The sequence below is a fragment of the Atta cephalotes genome (assembly GCF_000143395.1).
Source record: "Atta cephalotes unplaced genomic scaffold scaffold00031, whole genome shotgun sequence".
In the NCBI taxonomy this organism is placed as follows: Eukaryota; Metazoa; Arthropoda; class Insecta; order Hymenoptera; family Formicidae; genus Atta; species Atta cephalotes.
The window spans coordinates 1,840,332-1,858,025 of record NW_012130095.1 but is presented as its reverse complement, the minus strand read 5'-3'; the positions used below and the strand labels follow the sequence as shown (position 1 = coordinate 1,858,025).

General features: G+C 30.3%; 2 protein-coding genes across 2 annotated transcripts; one reads left to right on the top strand and one right to left on the bottom strand.

Annotated features, from left to right (window-relative positions):
* Positions 1–3,848: 3,848 nt before the first annotated feature.
* LOC105621022 (odorant receptor 85f-like) lies at positions 3,849–10,203 on the top strand. The gene is made up of 6 exons (XM_012202499.1): positions 3,849–4,090; positions 4,152–4,304; positions 9,243–9,333; positions 9,479–9,615; positions 9,946–10,078; positions 10,150–10,203. Exons 1-6 carry the CDS (start codon positions 3,849–3,851, stop codon positions 10,201–10,203), a joined length of 810 nt encoding a protein of 269 aa, XP_012057889.1.
* Positions 10,204–11,383: 1,180 nt separating this feature from the next.
* LOC105620970 lies at positions 11,384–15,896 on the bottom strand. The gene is given in 6 exon segments (XM_012202445.1): positions 11,384–11,447; positions 11,625–11,772; positions 12,250–13,708; positions 13,711–14,472; positions 15,330–15,481; positions 15,677–15,896. Coding segments are annotated over 6 exon segments (2,805 nt in total).
* Between the last annotated feature and the right edge of the window lie 1,798 nt (positions 15,897–17,694).

The following is a 17,694-nucleotide window of genomic DNA, read 5'->3' as shown; positions in this document are numbered from 1 at the left end:
ATAAATAGATGCTTAATATTGTGTAAAAATAACATCGTTTCTTCTCAAGCTGTACAAATATTTGAAATCGACCGAATAGGTATTTATTAATAACTCAGCCTGCATTAGAAAGTATTGAGAAATAAAAAAAATTCGAGTGATTGCTTTCCATTAATATTATTCTTGTATTCTTGATTATTTGTTGTGTTACGCGACATCAGCACGCATATGTCACTCCGAAGAGGTGCACGAAATTATATTCTACAAACGAAATTATAGCCTATAGCTTTCGAGACACTAATAATATGATCTGCGCTGTGATGATGAAATGACATCCTGTAATTTTATAATTCTACCTAACTTTTCAACTCATGCCGAAATCGATCGATATACTGTAGCTTATACTCGCGCTCCCTCATTTCTATTACAGCTCTCAGATAAGTAGAAACGAATCATGCTAGTAAATATACTTCGAGAGTATAATGTCAATAGAATATTTTTGTCGTGCTTGGGACTTTGGCCATTTCAACGTAAGCTCGCGAGACGTTTGTTACCAATGTTCTGTTTTATACTTGAAATAAGTTACTTACCATTCGAGGTAATACGGTCATTGTATTTTATTTTCTCAGTACATTCAATTAATTAAAATGTCTCTCATGCCAAAACAATATTACTTTTTTTATATATCTGACAAATTGTAAAATTAATTTATCCGTAGATATTAACATTATATATTAATAGATACAATGGACAAGTAATTTTTGAAAGTCTGTATCAAATGGTCGTAACATTGGCTTTTCTCATAAAGTTTTTAAATCAGATTTGGAACCGCGACAAGGTAAGTAATCAAAACCGTTTGAATTATATTATAGACGTTATAGATATTTATAACACAGATATTTTCACTTTCTTCGTTAAAATAATATTTCCTATACACATACGAGATATTCAAAAGTTTCAAAATTTGTCTATAAATAAAAGTACATTATATAACTTTATATATTCTTATCCATCATCACTTTCAAAGTAGTGAGCATACATGTCGATTTAACTACTTCACGAATGGAATTCATCATGAAAATATTTTTTAACGAGTAAATTTAAAACTGCTTCAATTTGATTCTTTTTTGCAGTGATAAAATATCTGTTTTTAACTTAATTTTTATCTTGAAAAAGAGAAAGAAATCTCGAAGGGTGATTATATAGAGAAGATTTAAGGTAGTGTATCAGGTATGTAAATATGAAACCGGAATTTTTTAATAGAAAATACACGTTTATTGCATGAAAATGATAAAAAATATTTTATTCGAAGTATTGCCTATCAATAGCTATACATTTTTTCCACTTGTTTGACAATTTGTGGATATCACGCCAAAAAAATTGTTGTCTTTTGAGCCAAATCAGTCATCTAGCCACTTTCGTACATCTTCGTAAGAAGTGAAGCGCTGCTGAGCAAGTGCGTGTCCCATCGATGCAAATAAGTGGTAATCGGACAGAGCCAAGTCTGGTGAATAAGCCGCATGCGAAAGTATTTCCTAACCAAATGCCTCAATCGTTTCCTTGACTAGTTTTGCTATGTGTGATGGTGCATTAGCAATGAAGCAAATTCACTTTGTGTTGCCTTTTTTGATTTTCTGGTCGTTTTTCACACAAAACTTGATTCAAATTGATCATTTGTTGTCGGTAGCGTTCAGTATTAACGGTTTCGCAGATTTTAGCAGCTCATAATAGATCACACCTTTCTGATCTCACCAAACACAGAGCATTGTTTTCCGTCCATAGCGATTTGGTCGATGTCGATGGTTCGCCTGGAGTTACCCATGATTTTTTACGCTTAGGATTCTCAAAATATATCCACTTTTCATCGCCAGTCACAATTCGATGGAGAAATGACTTTCTTTTGTACCTGGCGAACAGCATTTCGCAAGTGGTTTTTCGGTTTTCCTGCTGCCTTTCATTCAGTTCATGTGGAACCCATTTTTCCATTTTCTGGATCTTTCTCATGGATTTCAAACGTATGGAGACGGCTTCTCGTGTCAATTCAATTGATCCGCGAGTTGTTGAGTTTGAGCATCTTCATCCAATAAGGCTTGCAATTCGCTCTCTTCAAACTTTTTCGGTGGTTTTCCACGTTCTTCGTTTCTCATGTCAAAATCGTCACTTTTGAATTTTTTAAACTACTAAAAACACTGTGATTTACCAAGAACATGCTCACCGTAAACTTCGACAAGCATTCGATGCGATTCTGCAGCAGTTTTCTTCAAATGGTAACAGAAAATCAATGCTCCGCAAATCGTAGTTTCCAGGCACAAAATTCGACATGTTCAACGCTGTTACAAACTATATTGTTGTATAAAACTTGTATTGTTGTGAGTTGAAAATCTTTGTCAGATGTCAGAACAAGGAAATGACGTCAATGGCGCCGTCTGACGGCAACTACATTGACAGCTATGGCCATCTATTGTAAATTCCGATTTCATATTTACATACCTAGTAAATTTCATAGGAAGTGTTAAACTCACTCATTAAAAAAAGATTTTTAAAAAGCATTTTATTTGTGACATAAATATTGGGATCAGTGTTTTAGGAGTACGTTCTTAAGAGGACTTCTTAAGAGAATGATGATAGTCCATAAAATCCAAGATTAATATATTTTTATTTATAAACAAATTTTATATAGGGGAAATCGGGGCACCATTGATCACAGGATGGGTCATTGATTGTTAAATTGTTATACATAAGCTAGAATGTTTAAATTAATACTACTGTACAATACAACTGTTACTTCGTTGCCCATACTTTTTATTTAGATGGCAATGATTAAATTTCTTTTTTGTAGCGAAAAGCATCGATTATTAATAGTTTTCGTAGCAATAATAACTTTTTAATCGCATAAAAATATTTTAATATTGTTTTTGTAGTAGAAGATACATATATGAAGATAAGGTGCAAGTTTCTTCACATCTCAACTTACTACATTACAAGTAATAATTTATTTTTTATAGTTTAAATATACTATTAAATGTGTAAATGGAGTACTATGAGTCATACATTAAGTATTCATTAATGAAACGGGATAATACAGAAAATATATATATATATATATACTAAAAGAGCAGCTTATACTTCTAAACAATTAATTTTATTTTATTGTAATAAATTTTTTATCTTATATTGATAGTTACTTCTCATTTGTTTTCTTATAACTTTCTATTTTAAATAATTATTTAATAATTATTAGTTGTAATTATATTTTATTATATTAATGTCTATGCTAAGAATGTGTAGTTAATTGAAAATACTTTTCAAATTTCATCATCGTTATTTCTTGCCTACTATTTTGTGTGACTTATGATACCCCAGGTATGGAGCATCATGGGTCGTTTTTTAAAAAATATGTTTTTATTTTTTTTTAACTAATAAATATTTATTAAATGTACTTATTAAATTTTTAAATATGCTTTAATTATTAAAAAAAAATGATACAAAAATTTGTATATTTAAATGCACTTTTGAGTTTGAATTTTTATGACTCATGATGCCCCGGTCTCCCCTATCACTTGGATCTTTGAAATCGATAATTATAATATATCACCTGGATCTTTGAAATGTTTTTTACAAATAGTTTCATCATTTATATGAAATCATGGAAAGTCATTGGAATATATTTACAAATGATTTGGAAGTTCGAATTTTGAAAAGTTACTCTCACATATCGCAGAAATTTACAGTATCTTACTCGAGTAAGTAGATTATATTAGAGGAATAAAAAAGTAATAAAACGAACGCGGATTTAATGCAGAAGATTATTATTGAAAGAATAATGCATATTTCACAAATTTGCAGTATTAATGTACACCATGATGTCGATGTTTATAATGATACCGTCACTAGGACCGATGTTTCTCGATGTTGTACTGCCTCTTAATAAATCGCGTCTGCGAAATATCGCAATATATAGCGAATACGGAATAGATCAAGACAAATATTTTGTACCAATTTTTTTGTACACTTCTATTATGATCACGGTGGGTATAACGATCATGGTAGCTGTTGATACCATGCATATAGCATGTACCTCACACGCATGCAGCTTATTTCAACTTACTGGGTAAGTGTGGGAGAATAAAACATTCACGATACATTTTCACAAAATATTCGTGGTATTGCAGCCAACAGGTTGAAAATGTAACATCAAATGTTCTTATCGACAATGAAGACAACCAAATCAGACATTGTACAAATACAGAATATAAAATGTTCAACGAGGAAATGATATATCGGGAATATATCATCTGTTTAAAGAAACATCAACTTGCTTTAGAGTAAAGGACTTTTTTTGTGTGATTTTTTTCGATGTTTTTACGTCAAATACTTATATTAAATAGCACTTAATAAATCCAATTAAATAAGAGAAATCCTAGTTTTGATCAAAACGGATCTTTTTAATACTTCAATTAGAGATGTTTCAATACGCATCGATAAATTGAAATATCAAAACATCATTTGATTTTCAATATTTTACATCGAAACTTTAAGTTCCAGATATTATTATAAAAATTGAATAGAAACGTGCGCATCCGCATTTATGGATCATCTAAAAATAAATGATTTTTGGAAATGAGAAGTTGTCTAACTAACTACAAACTATGATGTTTTCGGCCGCTCTGAGTGACAATATATAGAGTGTATATATCGAGTGCTTTCCATTTAGTGACACAAGTTAACACAAGTGTGTATCTTTATTACTCATTGAATACTAAGAAAGATAGAAAAATATAGATGCTCGTGTCTACTTGTGCCATCAAATGGAAAGCATCTACAGTAATGTAGGTTTGTTCGTGTCACATGTTCCAACATGCTTCATGTTCTTATGCTTCATGTTCCTACTATAATTCCTATTCACTCCAATGAGCGAATTGAAGTGAGTAGGAGCTATGCTAAGAGCATATTATTGAAACATATTAGAGCATGTAATGCGACAAATCCAGTATTACATATGTGCGCATTAAGTGCTCGGTGTAAACTAGAACCATATTGATAGACAGAAAAAATTGCGACTTTTTTTTGTATGAATTTAAGAACGCGCAGTTTTAAGTTTTAAAATTGACGGCATAATATGTCTAAAAAATATATAAAAATTCTGGGAATCCAGAAGAGACAAAAGTGGCATTTGCTCTTTCCTGAGTGACAATTTCTGTTTCTTTATATTTACTTTGTCACGGTGAGAAAGCTTTTAATGCCTAAAGATGTATACATTTGTAATTATATATGATATATATAATTATATATCATATATAATATAATATTATATATTATATTTTAATTCTCGAAATAATAATAATAATAAACTTTTAATTATAAGCTATATATGTACACATATGTATATGAATATAAATGTATAAAAAAATTACTTTAAATAGCGAAGCGCCACTACGGTCTGAATGTTAAGATGTTGAACTATTATATATATTCATTTAAATGAATTAATTTCAAAAATGATAAGTGCGTGATTATCGGACTTTTAATGCAATCAATCTGAATTATTAATAATTCTCCCAAATTTCCCAAATTTAATCTTAAAAAACTGTAATAAACTTATTGCGAAAAATATTGCCTCGACTGGGAATCGAATCCGGATCTCTTTCCGTGCGAGCGTCCTAAGCCTTTAAACTACCGAGATCATATTGGCACGTAATCATTTCTGAAATTAATTCATTTAAATGAATATATAATAGTTCAATATCTTAACATTTAAACTGTAGTGGCTCTTCATATTTAAAGTAATGTATTTAACATAAACGATCTTATTTCCAATCTTATGTGTAAAAAAAGTTGTGCGATACATTATTTTATTGTTATTATTATATATATATATTATATGTATATAATAACAATATTATATATATTATATTTTGGATCATGCCCCCAGAAAAAATTCTGCGGATGCCTTTGAAAATAATGGTTCTTTTATCATAGTAATATAATTCGGCAACTTGCACTAATATACTCAGAAAAAGGTTTTTCCAATTAAAAGAAATGTTTCTTTGCTATATGCTTACGGTTAAAGATAAAATTTTTTTAATTTCTTTGAAAATTTTTCTCAGAATTTTTCATGTAATTTTTCAGAATTTCTCTATAATTTTATAACTTGTTCACATTTTTAATACGAATTGGAAAATTTCTCAAACACTCTACATCTTTTCTCAAAATTTTTCATACATGTTAATTATGAAATATCGTAAGATTTTTAAGATTTTCTGTAAGTATAATTTCTGATGAAATGTTATAAAAAATCTAAAAAATTTAAAAATCTAAAAATTATGGGATGAGAAATTTCAGAATATTTCAGAATATTTCACTTGTATGAAAAATTCTGAGAGAAGATGTAAACTTTCCGAATATTTCTGAATATTTCTGAAAAATGTTCTAATTCTGTTCTAATAATGTATAAAAATTATGAGAGAAATTTTCACCAGAGTTGAACGTCATTTTTTCGATTTGAACATAATTTTTTTAAATCAAATAAATTTTTTTAAATTAAATAAATTTGATTAAAAAAAATAATATTTAAATTAAAGAAATGACGTTCAAATCAAAGAATTTTTTTCTTTAACTGTATAGCAAAGAAACATTTCTTTATGTCGAAAAAAAATCTTTCTCTGGATATGCGCATACTGCGCATGCTAAGTATAAACTTTTTCCATGCTACATATTCGATCAATGCTCTCTATTCCAATGCCAAGAAATTTTCGCATTCGATTAGATTATACTGCATTATGAGAACTTTATGTTATATTCCACGAATAAAAATTGCACTAGACTGCAGCGTTAAAATTATATTCAGTAAAATGAAATGAATTGAATGAGAGTAAACCTTATTGTAACTAAAATTTTTGACAGTGCGGTTTGATTTATTTAATCAAAATGGCGAATAAAATTTATATTCTGCAAGAATTGATAAAAACAAGTAGATTTACAGCACTGTTTAGTACTCACTTTATCTCAATTTAGTGTTATTGTGCTACTTCAGTTTAAGATTGCCCTAAGTTAATGCTGCACTGTGATTGATCGCATTTATTCCGAGACCATACTGCACTAGTACTACACCAGGGCAGTACTAACCAGTAGCGTATTAGTCCGGATCCTCATATGGATACCGGCGCTTTGAGCGCTGATTGGTGAAGAACGAGTTATGTAAAATTTATTTAATATCCCTTTCACCTATTTTTCACCAATCATACTTGGTATCAAAGCATCGGTATTCTATGAGGACTTAACCTACTTTTGGGGTTTTGAGCCCCAGAAAGCCAAAATGTCAAGGGCGCCACAATAAAAAAAATTAAATTATTTAAAACAAGTACATTTATAATTTTGCGATTTTTGTAAAATCATAGAATAATCAACAAATAATAATTCTATTAACATTATAGATATATACTTGACTTCTGCTTTTCTAATATGATAATAGATTAATGATATATTGAGTTGTCCGGAAAGTTCGCAAAAGATTTAAATTTAATAAATGTATACTAAAATTTAAATCTTCTACGTTTCAATTTTCCTTCAAAATCGGCACGAACTTTCCGGACAACCCAATAATTTACATTATATTTGTTGTACATTTGTAGTCCAAGTATAATTCAATAAACCTCAGCCTTAATTACTAACTCCAATTGTCTACGTTCTAATTACACACCTACAAGTGTGTTAAAATATTATTATAATTTTTTTACTTAATCATTAGGGGGAGTGGGATCACTCGAAGATCACAAGCCCCTTGGGTGCAAATTTCATTAACGCGACTCTGGTATTAATACAGAATCAGTGCAGGCCACCGAATTCGTTATATCTAATATTGGTATTACAAATTGTCTAATATTGAATCTATTTCTAATTAATACATCCGATAAAAAATTTTTCATGCATGAATATAAACATACATAACACGCATAAATATTCGTAAACACGTTCAATTATATATGAAATATGTCCATTCATCCTTCTTTTTTTAAAATTATTATAAAATTATTATAAAAGGGTAATTTTCGCACTTGTTTTAGAAAAAAAATCAAGTTTGAAGAAATGTAAAAAAATTATTTATATATAATTATATATAAAATTATGCATAATTATGTATGAGCAATTTTTTTTTACATTTTTCCAAAATTTTTTTTAAAACAAAAACATTTTTTTTTAAACAAATACAAAATTAAATTATCCCTTTAATTATTTTTTATGTTTTCACATTACTATTATTACTTCTATTACACTAAAAAATAATTTTACGAAAGAAAGAAGGATGTATAAACATATATGGATATATAATTATTCATATATAATTATATAATTCATATATAATTCATATATAATTATACATGTTTATGAATATACATGTTTATGAATATTTATGCGTGTTTATGTATGTTTATAGATATTCAATATTCATATTTATAGATATTCAATATTCATGCATAAAAACTTTTTTATCAGAATTGATATATTGGCACTTGATATTTTGATTCGAGATCAATAGCTTATGTGCTCCTCCGTATATCCCTAGCTTAAATACTTCAGTGTGAATGTATTTGTTATGTATCTATACATACCTAATTTTACCGCGTACCGAAATCTTTCTTAATCCTGAACGCAATCATGAACAGAATTAGAGAGTATATATTAGGTGTAGTAAAAAGAAATTCATTATTTTTGCATGAAATTGAATGGAAAAATAATGGATTTCTTTTTACTACCCAATATATTGATATAATAATATCACGTACATATTAAATTAACAAATAATTTAATCTTATTGATGCTAATCTTACGAAAATATTAATAATTTGTTAATAAAAAACTCAAAGACTTGCCTATAATTTAATTATTGCGAAAAATATTATATCAGTCGAAATTCGAACCAGAATCTCCTATTTCTAGTTCTATTCATGATTGCTTCATCAAAACTGAAAAAAATTTCAGCGCATAATTTGCAGAATTGAATATGTATATAAATTTATACCGAAATATTTAAGTATTAAGATCTACTTTGACTGAAACTAGGATTTCTCTTATCTAATTAGATTTATTCTCATCAGTCCAATTTTATTTTATACTAGTAAACAAAGTGATGTTACTTATTATTTTGATGTTCAAAATATTATTTTTTTTAAATCATCGCTAAAATAACGATAAATAATGTCAACTTGTTTGCTAGGATAATTATTAATAAAAGCATATAATTAATTAATTAAATTTATTATTAGATATGTCAATATATTGAATGATACGCACAAAATTGTCGGAATTAGCTTTTTATTGCTCATCGCTGCAGTTTTTAGTTTACTTGGAGTTCGAGTAAGTATTGTTCTTAAATAATCGACTTTCCAATAATTGGCATCAATATATTAAATTAAAAAAACTTATGATTTCATAAATTTTGTGCAAATATGATTGTATTTCAGAGAGCGCATGGATGTATAATATCTTTGATGTATTATAGATTGTCTACGTGTTAGACCAATTAGAAGAACTGATTAGATTTACGTTTATAATCATGGGGGCGTTATTACAATTGATGATCGTATGTTATTCCGGCCAGAAATTAATGGATGAAAGTCAGAATATATTTCATCGAGCGTAATAATTATTTTATATTTTCTCAAACGTTTTAAATATCCGTTATTTTAAATATTTATATTCAAAATTTGCAAATTGATTTTAAATTATTTTATAATTGTAATTCAAATTATTTTGTAATAGTAAATTTTTAATAATAAACTATACATGAAATATGTTATGCAAAGTGCAAGTACATATAAAATTTTGGATATATTAAAAAGTGTTACATGAGATTTTATTTAATAGTTTGATTTTTTAATTTACGATACTTTATTACTTTAAAATTTGCGTGACATATATTGATAAAAATCTAAATAAAAATTAATTTTTTTATATATATATTTTCAGATACGCAGCGGAATGGTACAAATTTTCACCAAGACTAAAATCACTGCTAATCATAATTCTTTACAGAAGTATTGTGCCGTGTAAACTGACAGCAGGGAATTTGTTTTCGTTGTCAATGGCAGCCTTCGTTTCGGTAAGAAGACAATCTGGAAAAATAATTTACAATATGCAGAAAATGATTTATATGCTTCTAAATGTTTTAAGGTGGTACGAACGGGTGTATCTTACTTCACGGCATTGTTATCGTTTAAAAATTAATTAGTTTTGAAACATAAATGCTTAGCTAATTCTTTATGTCTTCGATAAACTATAGATAAAAATTCCAAGATTAGCATTGTTTATATATTGTACAATACTTTGTAAGATGATGAATATAAAGTATTTAATTGAAAGAAGAAAGTTTGCCAAGTACTTATATTTTTATTTAACAGAATCACATTTATTATTAAATATACAACTCATATAATATCGGTCGATACGACTACAATCATTATCACAGCATTTTGCAGGTAGACATTCGTAATGTCAGTCTCTTAACGAAATAACTTAATGAAAATTGTTAATTATTGTAGTAACATTATGCACAGTTGATGACTTTCGTGCTTTCGGAAGCAATTAACTAGCTTTTTGATGTTTGTGTAGGTTGATTTACACAAGAATATATTTTTAAATAAAAACATTTGTTAAATCCCACAATGCTATTAAGTTAAACCATATTCCAAGTTGTTAGCGTACCATATCTAACAGGACATGGTTATAAAGCTGCACAATATCATTATTGTTAATTCTCTACTTTTTTACTTAACATTTCTTTAACGTTAAAGTATAACGTTCATATCTAAATAGATACGTTCTGAATAAGAAATGCAAATATTTGAATATATAATTTAATAATTATTCTGCAAAGTTTAACTTTATTTGTCTCATTTTTTTGAAATAGAATATATTAATTAAATGTAAAAGAAATACATGAAAACAAAAATAAATACGAACTACTCTGTTATCTCTGAGATCTTGTTTAGTAGAGTTAAGTTAATTATTATATATATATATATATATATATATATATATATATATATATATATAATATAATGCGAAATGTTTTTATTTATAAAAAAGGTCTATTAGAAAAATGTTACTAACATTATTCGTTAGAAAGTAATTGATATCACATTAGAGTTCAGTTATAATATATCCCTCTGCGTACAAAATATTATCGAAAGCACATTAGATGCTAACCAAAATACAAGAAATGTTTAGAATGTAAAATATTTTAATGTAAATTTTTTAATATTTAGATGTAAATTTTTAATTTAATAAACTCAAGAAGTTTTGGAAATTGTATCTAATAGAAAATTTTGTAACTTCTGATAATTCATTATGTTTTTAAAAACAAAATTAATAATATAATTAAGGACCAAACATAATGACAATAATTTCATTCATCAGTGGATTTCGTTAATTTATCGAGGCAATCGTACGACTTTGCTTGAGTGACATATCTGCAACATAGAAAAATTTTCGTTAATATTTCATATATTATCATTAATTAATAACGGCACTGAAAGCAAAAAGCAAAGATTATAGTCGGTAATTGTTAATAGAGCAAAGCAAAAAAACTAACCATGTTAGCTAATAGCTAAATATTAATCTAAACTGCATGGTTTGTGTGACACAACCGTTTATGCGTTGGATCTCTTCGAGCGACGTGAAGTATCAAATTTCCGGCTTTGGCGCTTTTGAACATCTGTAATGCCTTGGCGTGCGTCAGCCCATCCAACGAGGAGCCATTGATCGCTAAAATTTCGTCTCCCACTCTCAAAGTACCTTAAACATTACAGATAAACCACTGCAAATTTTCTCTCGTACGTATCGTCAAAAAAAATACAACGTACTTCCTTTGTGTATTTTTATATACCCAGTAATCAAGAATGAATTAAAATAGATTACAATTTTTATGCATATTTTAAGTCCATTAAATTCAATTAAAGTTAAAAAAGAACTTTTTTTAGTCTTATTTTCTTTTTACCTTATTCTTTCTTTAATCTTATTTATTTAATTCTCATTCCGTTCCATTGAATTCAATTGAATAAAAAAAGAACTTTTTTATTCCACTGGATTCAAATGGATCAAAAAACTGCATCTCTTATTCAGAATTTTTAATTTTAATTTAATATTTGCGAATGTGTATTTCTGAAAATCTGAATCCATTTCAAGCTATTTCAATCCATTCTCTTATTGAATATATCAATTTCATATTCTAAAATAAACCGTTCTAACCGTTCTTTCGCAAGAAATACGTACCTTCTTCTGCAGCTTGTCCACCAGGCATAATATCCTTCACAAAAATACCCATGCGTCCTTTATTGCTATCAACGCCGCCAACAATGGAGAAACCCAATTTCTTCGGCGCTCCTTTTTCTAATATGATCGTCAACAGATCAATGGATAAACTGGACCCTCGTCGAACAGTGGACGCTTCAGAGCTTCGTTTTCTCATGACCTGAAACTTCTTCATACCTGTCATCTTCTGGAGACTAACAGTCGCATCATCAACGGCGCGAGGAATTCCAGCGTTCGTTGAAGATCCAGCATCATTAGAGGAAACTAACGATTCAGTTCTTTTGTTCTTCAAAATCCACGCGTCAGGATCGCTTCGCGTTCGCGTCAAGGCGTTGCCCCACGTATCACCGATTTCTTTACCGAAAGCCGAATTCGGTTCTCTCGCGATTTGCAGTTCAACAATACCAACGCAACTCCGTAAAGCGTTTCGCGCCTCCGCCATCGACATACCGCGTATCCTACGTCCGCAGACTCGGACGATTTCATCGCCGATGCGGAATTGCTTCGATTTAGCGGCTTCGCCGTTGGGATCCATTTTGGCGATCACGTAGAATGGCCTAGCCGCCTCGCACCGTTCGACCGAAATACCAAGACCCGCCATGTGGTTCACCGTCAGCTTCATCGTTTTCAATTCACGTCGTATTAGGATCTTATTAGCGGCAGTGACAGGTTTAATAATGGAAGTGATAGGGACCGACGACATACAAATTGTTTTCTTCGTTACGTTCCTCGTTACGTCCAGTATATCAAGTTCTAGAGTGGAACGCGATCTCTTTGGGCTGTAATATCGTAAAGGGTTAGTCATCGCATCAGTTAAGGAATAGAGTTTATTAGCCGGAGGGCTATCTTTACACGGAGACGCAGCATGCTCTAAAAGGTGTAATACACTTGGACTTGAACATTTTCTATTTTTGAATTTCTTGTCTTTCAGTAAATTCTGAAATTTAGCCATCTGAGATACGTTAATATGACTTTTTGGCGTTACACAAAGTTTTCTCTCATTGAAATCGGCTTTCATTTTAGCATCATCGATACCATATGCATCAACATCGTCACATTGCAGTGTAACGTCGAGATCGTTACGGTATGTCACCTGAAGTTTTGTTAAATCTTCGCTGGTCAAAGCAGAAGTCGCAGATGCTGCTTTCATTAGATCCTTGCAAGATTTTGGCAAGAGATCTGGTTCCGTTTTAGAATAAATTCTCGTTAAATCCGGCTGGTTTTCTAGAAAATCGGCAAAAGTATCTTTATCGCAACTGTCCATATCGTTATCCTCTTCTAATATTAACGTAGTAGATTGGGTCGAATCTTTGAAGGAAGGATTACTCGCCACGGCATGGATAGCGGCATCAACGACATTGACTTTCTCGATCTTCGAGATGTACGTTTCTGATGAACGTGGTTCGGTTATTGTACCTGTATTTTTTTTCTTGAAATATCACTGATTGGCGATAAGTCAATGCCGCGATAATCATACGATGTTATTGAAAAACTACGCGTCTTCAATGAGGAAGGCACCGTCGATTTTTCACTGTCCGGCGAATCCGCGCCGGTTCGCGTACTATCAGAATCATAACCACTTTCATCACAACCTATGCGCAGGTTGCTCAGTAAATCTTCCAAACCAGTCAACGATCCGGAAGATAATCCCTGGGGATAGGAATTTCCTTTAACTTCGTTGACACCAACGTTATTGGTAGATTGGTGATTAGACGTTCGCGTCGGAATCCTACGTTTTATTTCTCCCGAAGATTTCGGATTCACGTTCGTACCAATGTTCTCCAATGTTTCTCGTATAAATGTGTCATCCTGATGTGTTTTCAAGCTCTCATGATTTTTGAGTATGTAATCTAAGACCCGCTGTTGTTCTTGAAGATCTTGTATGCTGCGACTCAGCTGTAATTTCTTTTGACGGAGGAACATTTCCCGATCGATTTCAGCGAATTCGCGATCATTGGAATTCTCTGGACAAATTCTTCGAAACGGAAGCTTCCTGATCGCTCCTTCGCTGAGAGTTTTCTCCATCGGACAATGACTAACATTGATGACAGCATCCTCCTCTTGTATCGTCGCGTTTCTCGTAGAACTTTTGCCATTAACAGAATGATCGCCGCTAGTCCTAAAGAGATTTCTTAAAGATTCTACTCTGGGAATTCTTTTTGGCCTTGGGAGTTCGTTATTTCCCTAAAAATGTTGATTATTCGAAATATTTTTCGAAAATTTTATTTCATACGTCGTACAAAGGAAGGATTAGAGTGGAAACGCACTTTTAAAATTCGATTTGTTGCCAAAAATAGTTTTTCATGTCCATAGGATAAATAAAAATAAAATGGTCATAAGGAAACAATGGCCACAAATTTTTAGAATGATTAAAAAATGCTCTATTCAGCAATTATTAAAGAACAATTACAGCGGTCATCTTTTTCGTATAGACATAATACTCGAATTTTCTGTATTAAAAATTTGAAATTTTTCAGGCATCTCTTTAGTTTTTTTAAATTAATAATAAATATAAAAATGTTTAAGTCATTGGATCGATTAATTAGCAGAATTTTAGGAAACGGTTAAATATTTCATATTCTAGGATAAATTTTTTTCTACTTTACGATATAAATACAGTTAGGATTAATGCGAATCCTGGCTGCCAGTATATTAGTCAACGCTATCGTCGACTTCATTGTCAAGATAAAATCAGTGGTGATGCAAACGTATTAAACCGAACTATATTTATATCACACATAATTGAAAAAAATTCAATTAGTTCTGAAACATTTGTAATACTTAATTATTTTTCTCTTTTTCTCAAAATCTATCATCCTGCCCAATTTTTGTTTGTATTGTGATTAATTTAGATAACTTCAAAATTTTTATATTTATCGTTAAAAAATTAACTAAAAGTATTTAAAGCTAAAGTTTGAAATTCTTAATATGAGTACAAAAGACTATCTTCTGCAATAAATAGTGTCCAAAAGCGCGTTTTCATTTTTGATCTTCTTAGCTGAAACTAATCAGTATAATGCATTAAGTTACTGTTGTGTTACGTTTTCATTCTCATTTGAGATTTCATCGTAGTCGCTTTTCCGATGTGGACTCCATCGTCGTCGTCGTCGTGATACCGAAAGCAACTCGGAGCTGTCTGACCTCTTCATTTGATCCCATCGTCGACCCATCTTTCGTCCCCATGTTGAGATTCCTTTCGGAGCGGGGTGCAAAGCGAGAGCAAAGGTGTAATCGATTTTAAAATGTCAAAAATTAACTTCAACTTTGTTATTGTATATTACAGATAAACGAAGAAATACAAATATTTTTTTGTATTGGCTGGATGTTGCGCAAAGTATACATGCACATTGTTGTGATGTTATGATATATAACTTTATTATATTCTTACCTTTACGAGTTAGAATAGAAGAATCCATCGATTCTTTTTGCGTATCTTCTTTGATTGAAAGAATATCGTCCAATTTATTGTCTTCTGTCTTCGATTTTTCTTCCGATCTCTCGGTTGTATTGCTCTCGGCATTATTCGTAGTCGTAACGTCTTGAGATATAGGTACAGCCGAAACGAGCTGTGGGCTCGTATCAGTCGTATAACGTTTGAATAGACGCATCGCAAAAATGTGCTGTAAATAAAATTAGATACTTATTACATAAGGTTTGTTCTTTTTAGCTGAACTTGCACGATTTATCTTTTCTCTTTTTCTTTTCACGTTGAAGAAAAAAAAGAAAAGTGAAAAGTGAACGGTGTAAGTCCATCTTATTGTAAGAAAAAACATAAATCCACATGTGTGTATATGATCGGAAAATGTTTCAAATAGACAGAAATAATAATGAATTTCTCACAATTAATAATTACATTTTTCTAACAGTTGTATAATTATTGTTTTCCTTCTTTTTTTCTTTAGAATATCCCATTCATATTAAGTACTCATAATGTTAAAAATTAAATCAAGAGAAATACATCAAATTTAAAGATCCTACGGTATCGGCTACGGTAATTTCTACGGAACACCCTGTATGTGTAGAGTAAGAAAAGCAAAGAAAAGAGAGAAACGTGGAAGGGAAAGGTGGAGACTTCACGAGACAGCCTCGGACTTCCTTGAAAGGTTTGTCGTCGGGTGACGTCAGCTCTCGTCCACAAAACGGTCGCCATCGCATATGTACAATACATCTGTCGCTCGTCCATATGTGTGTTCCGCGTTTTTGAGTAAAAAAGGAGCAAAATGAACCGCGAGAAGAGCATCTTAGGTAGGTAATCGGACAATGAACCCGTTTACACGTTCTCTTCTTCTTATTCTTTGTTTTTTTCACATTCCGTTAGCACTGCGTTTCCTTTTCCACGTGATTTGTTTTATCAAAGTTCATGACAATCGAATGAATGTAATTATATTTACATATTTTAATATCATATAATGGAAGGTCCAGTGATAAAAAATGAATAACAATATTGACGACGACGTTTATAAAATTCTGAACGAGTAATAGACATTTGAAAAACACATTATCGTACTATCGCACTATTGTTTAAGAGAGAATACGTCTGCGTAAACTGAAACTTTAGCCGAGAGCATTGGTCGAGAGTATCTGGAAGAGACTAGGTAACGGTTGCTATCTTCAGTACGATTTACACGATTGCAAATTCACCGAGTACGTACAGCGAGAATCATCTATCTGGTTTTGCGACCGGTCGAACAGAATTCTTTGTTCTGAAAAAACTACACTAATATGTTGTATCTGTTTACAATTGTAAAAATACACAAGCTAAGCTTTCACACTAGTTCACAAAAAATACATTTTTTTAAATAATTTTTTATAATTTTGAATTAAAGAAGGTATTTCCTATAGATTTTTGGATATTGAAAACGATGCCAAGTTAAATTTCACTGGTATGTTCTATTTCCGAAATAATTTAATTAAATGAAATTTAATTAAAAAATGGCTTTCTTTGTGTTTGGTTATTTTTTTTAAAAGGTTATAATGTCTTAAAATTCTGATCAGAAGTGTATTAACAATCATAAATGTATTATTCATCTCCTACAAAATATTTTTTTAGTTTTATTTTTATTCCATGTTATAAAGGATTCAAATATAGAATTTTTCTAATTGTAATATAGTAAATTTTCCGCCTATGATAATAAAATCATTATACTTATAATTTTTAGTTTCTGACTATTAATGTAATTTATCGTTTTAAATTCCGTTAAATGTATATATATGTATGAGACAAAGAGAGAGAGAGAGAGAGAGAGAGAGAGAGAGAGAGAGAGAGAGAGAGAGAGAGTGTGTGTGTGTGTGTGTGTGTGTGTGTGTGTGTGTGTTATTATTTTNTATATACTATATATAACTAATATATATATATATATAGTAGTATATATAGTTATAGTTATTAGTTAGTAGTACGTAGTAACG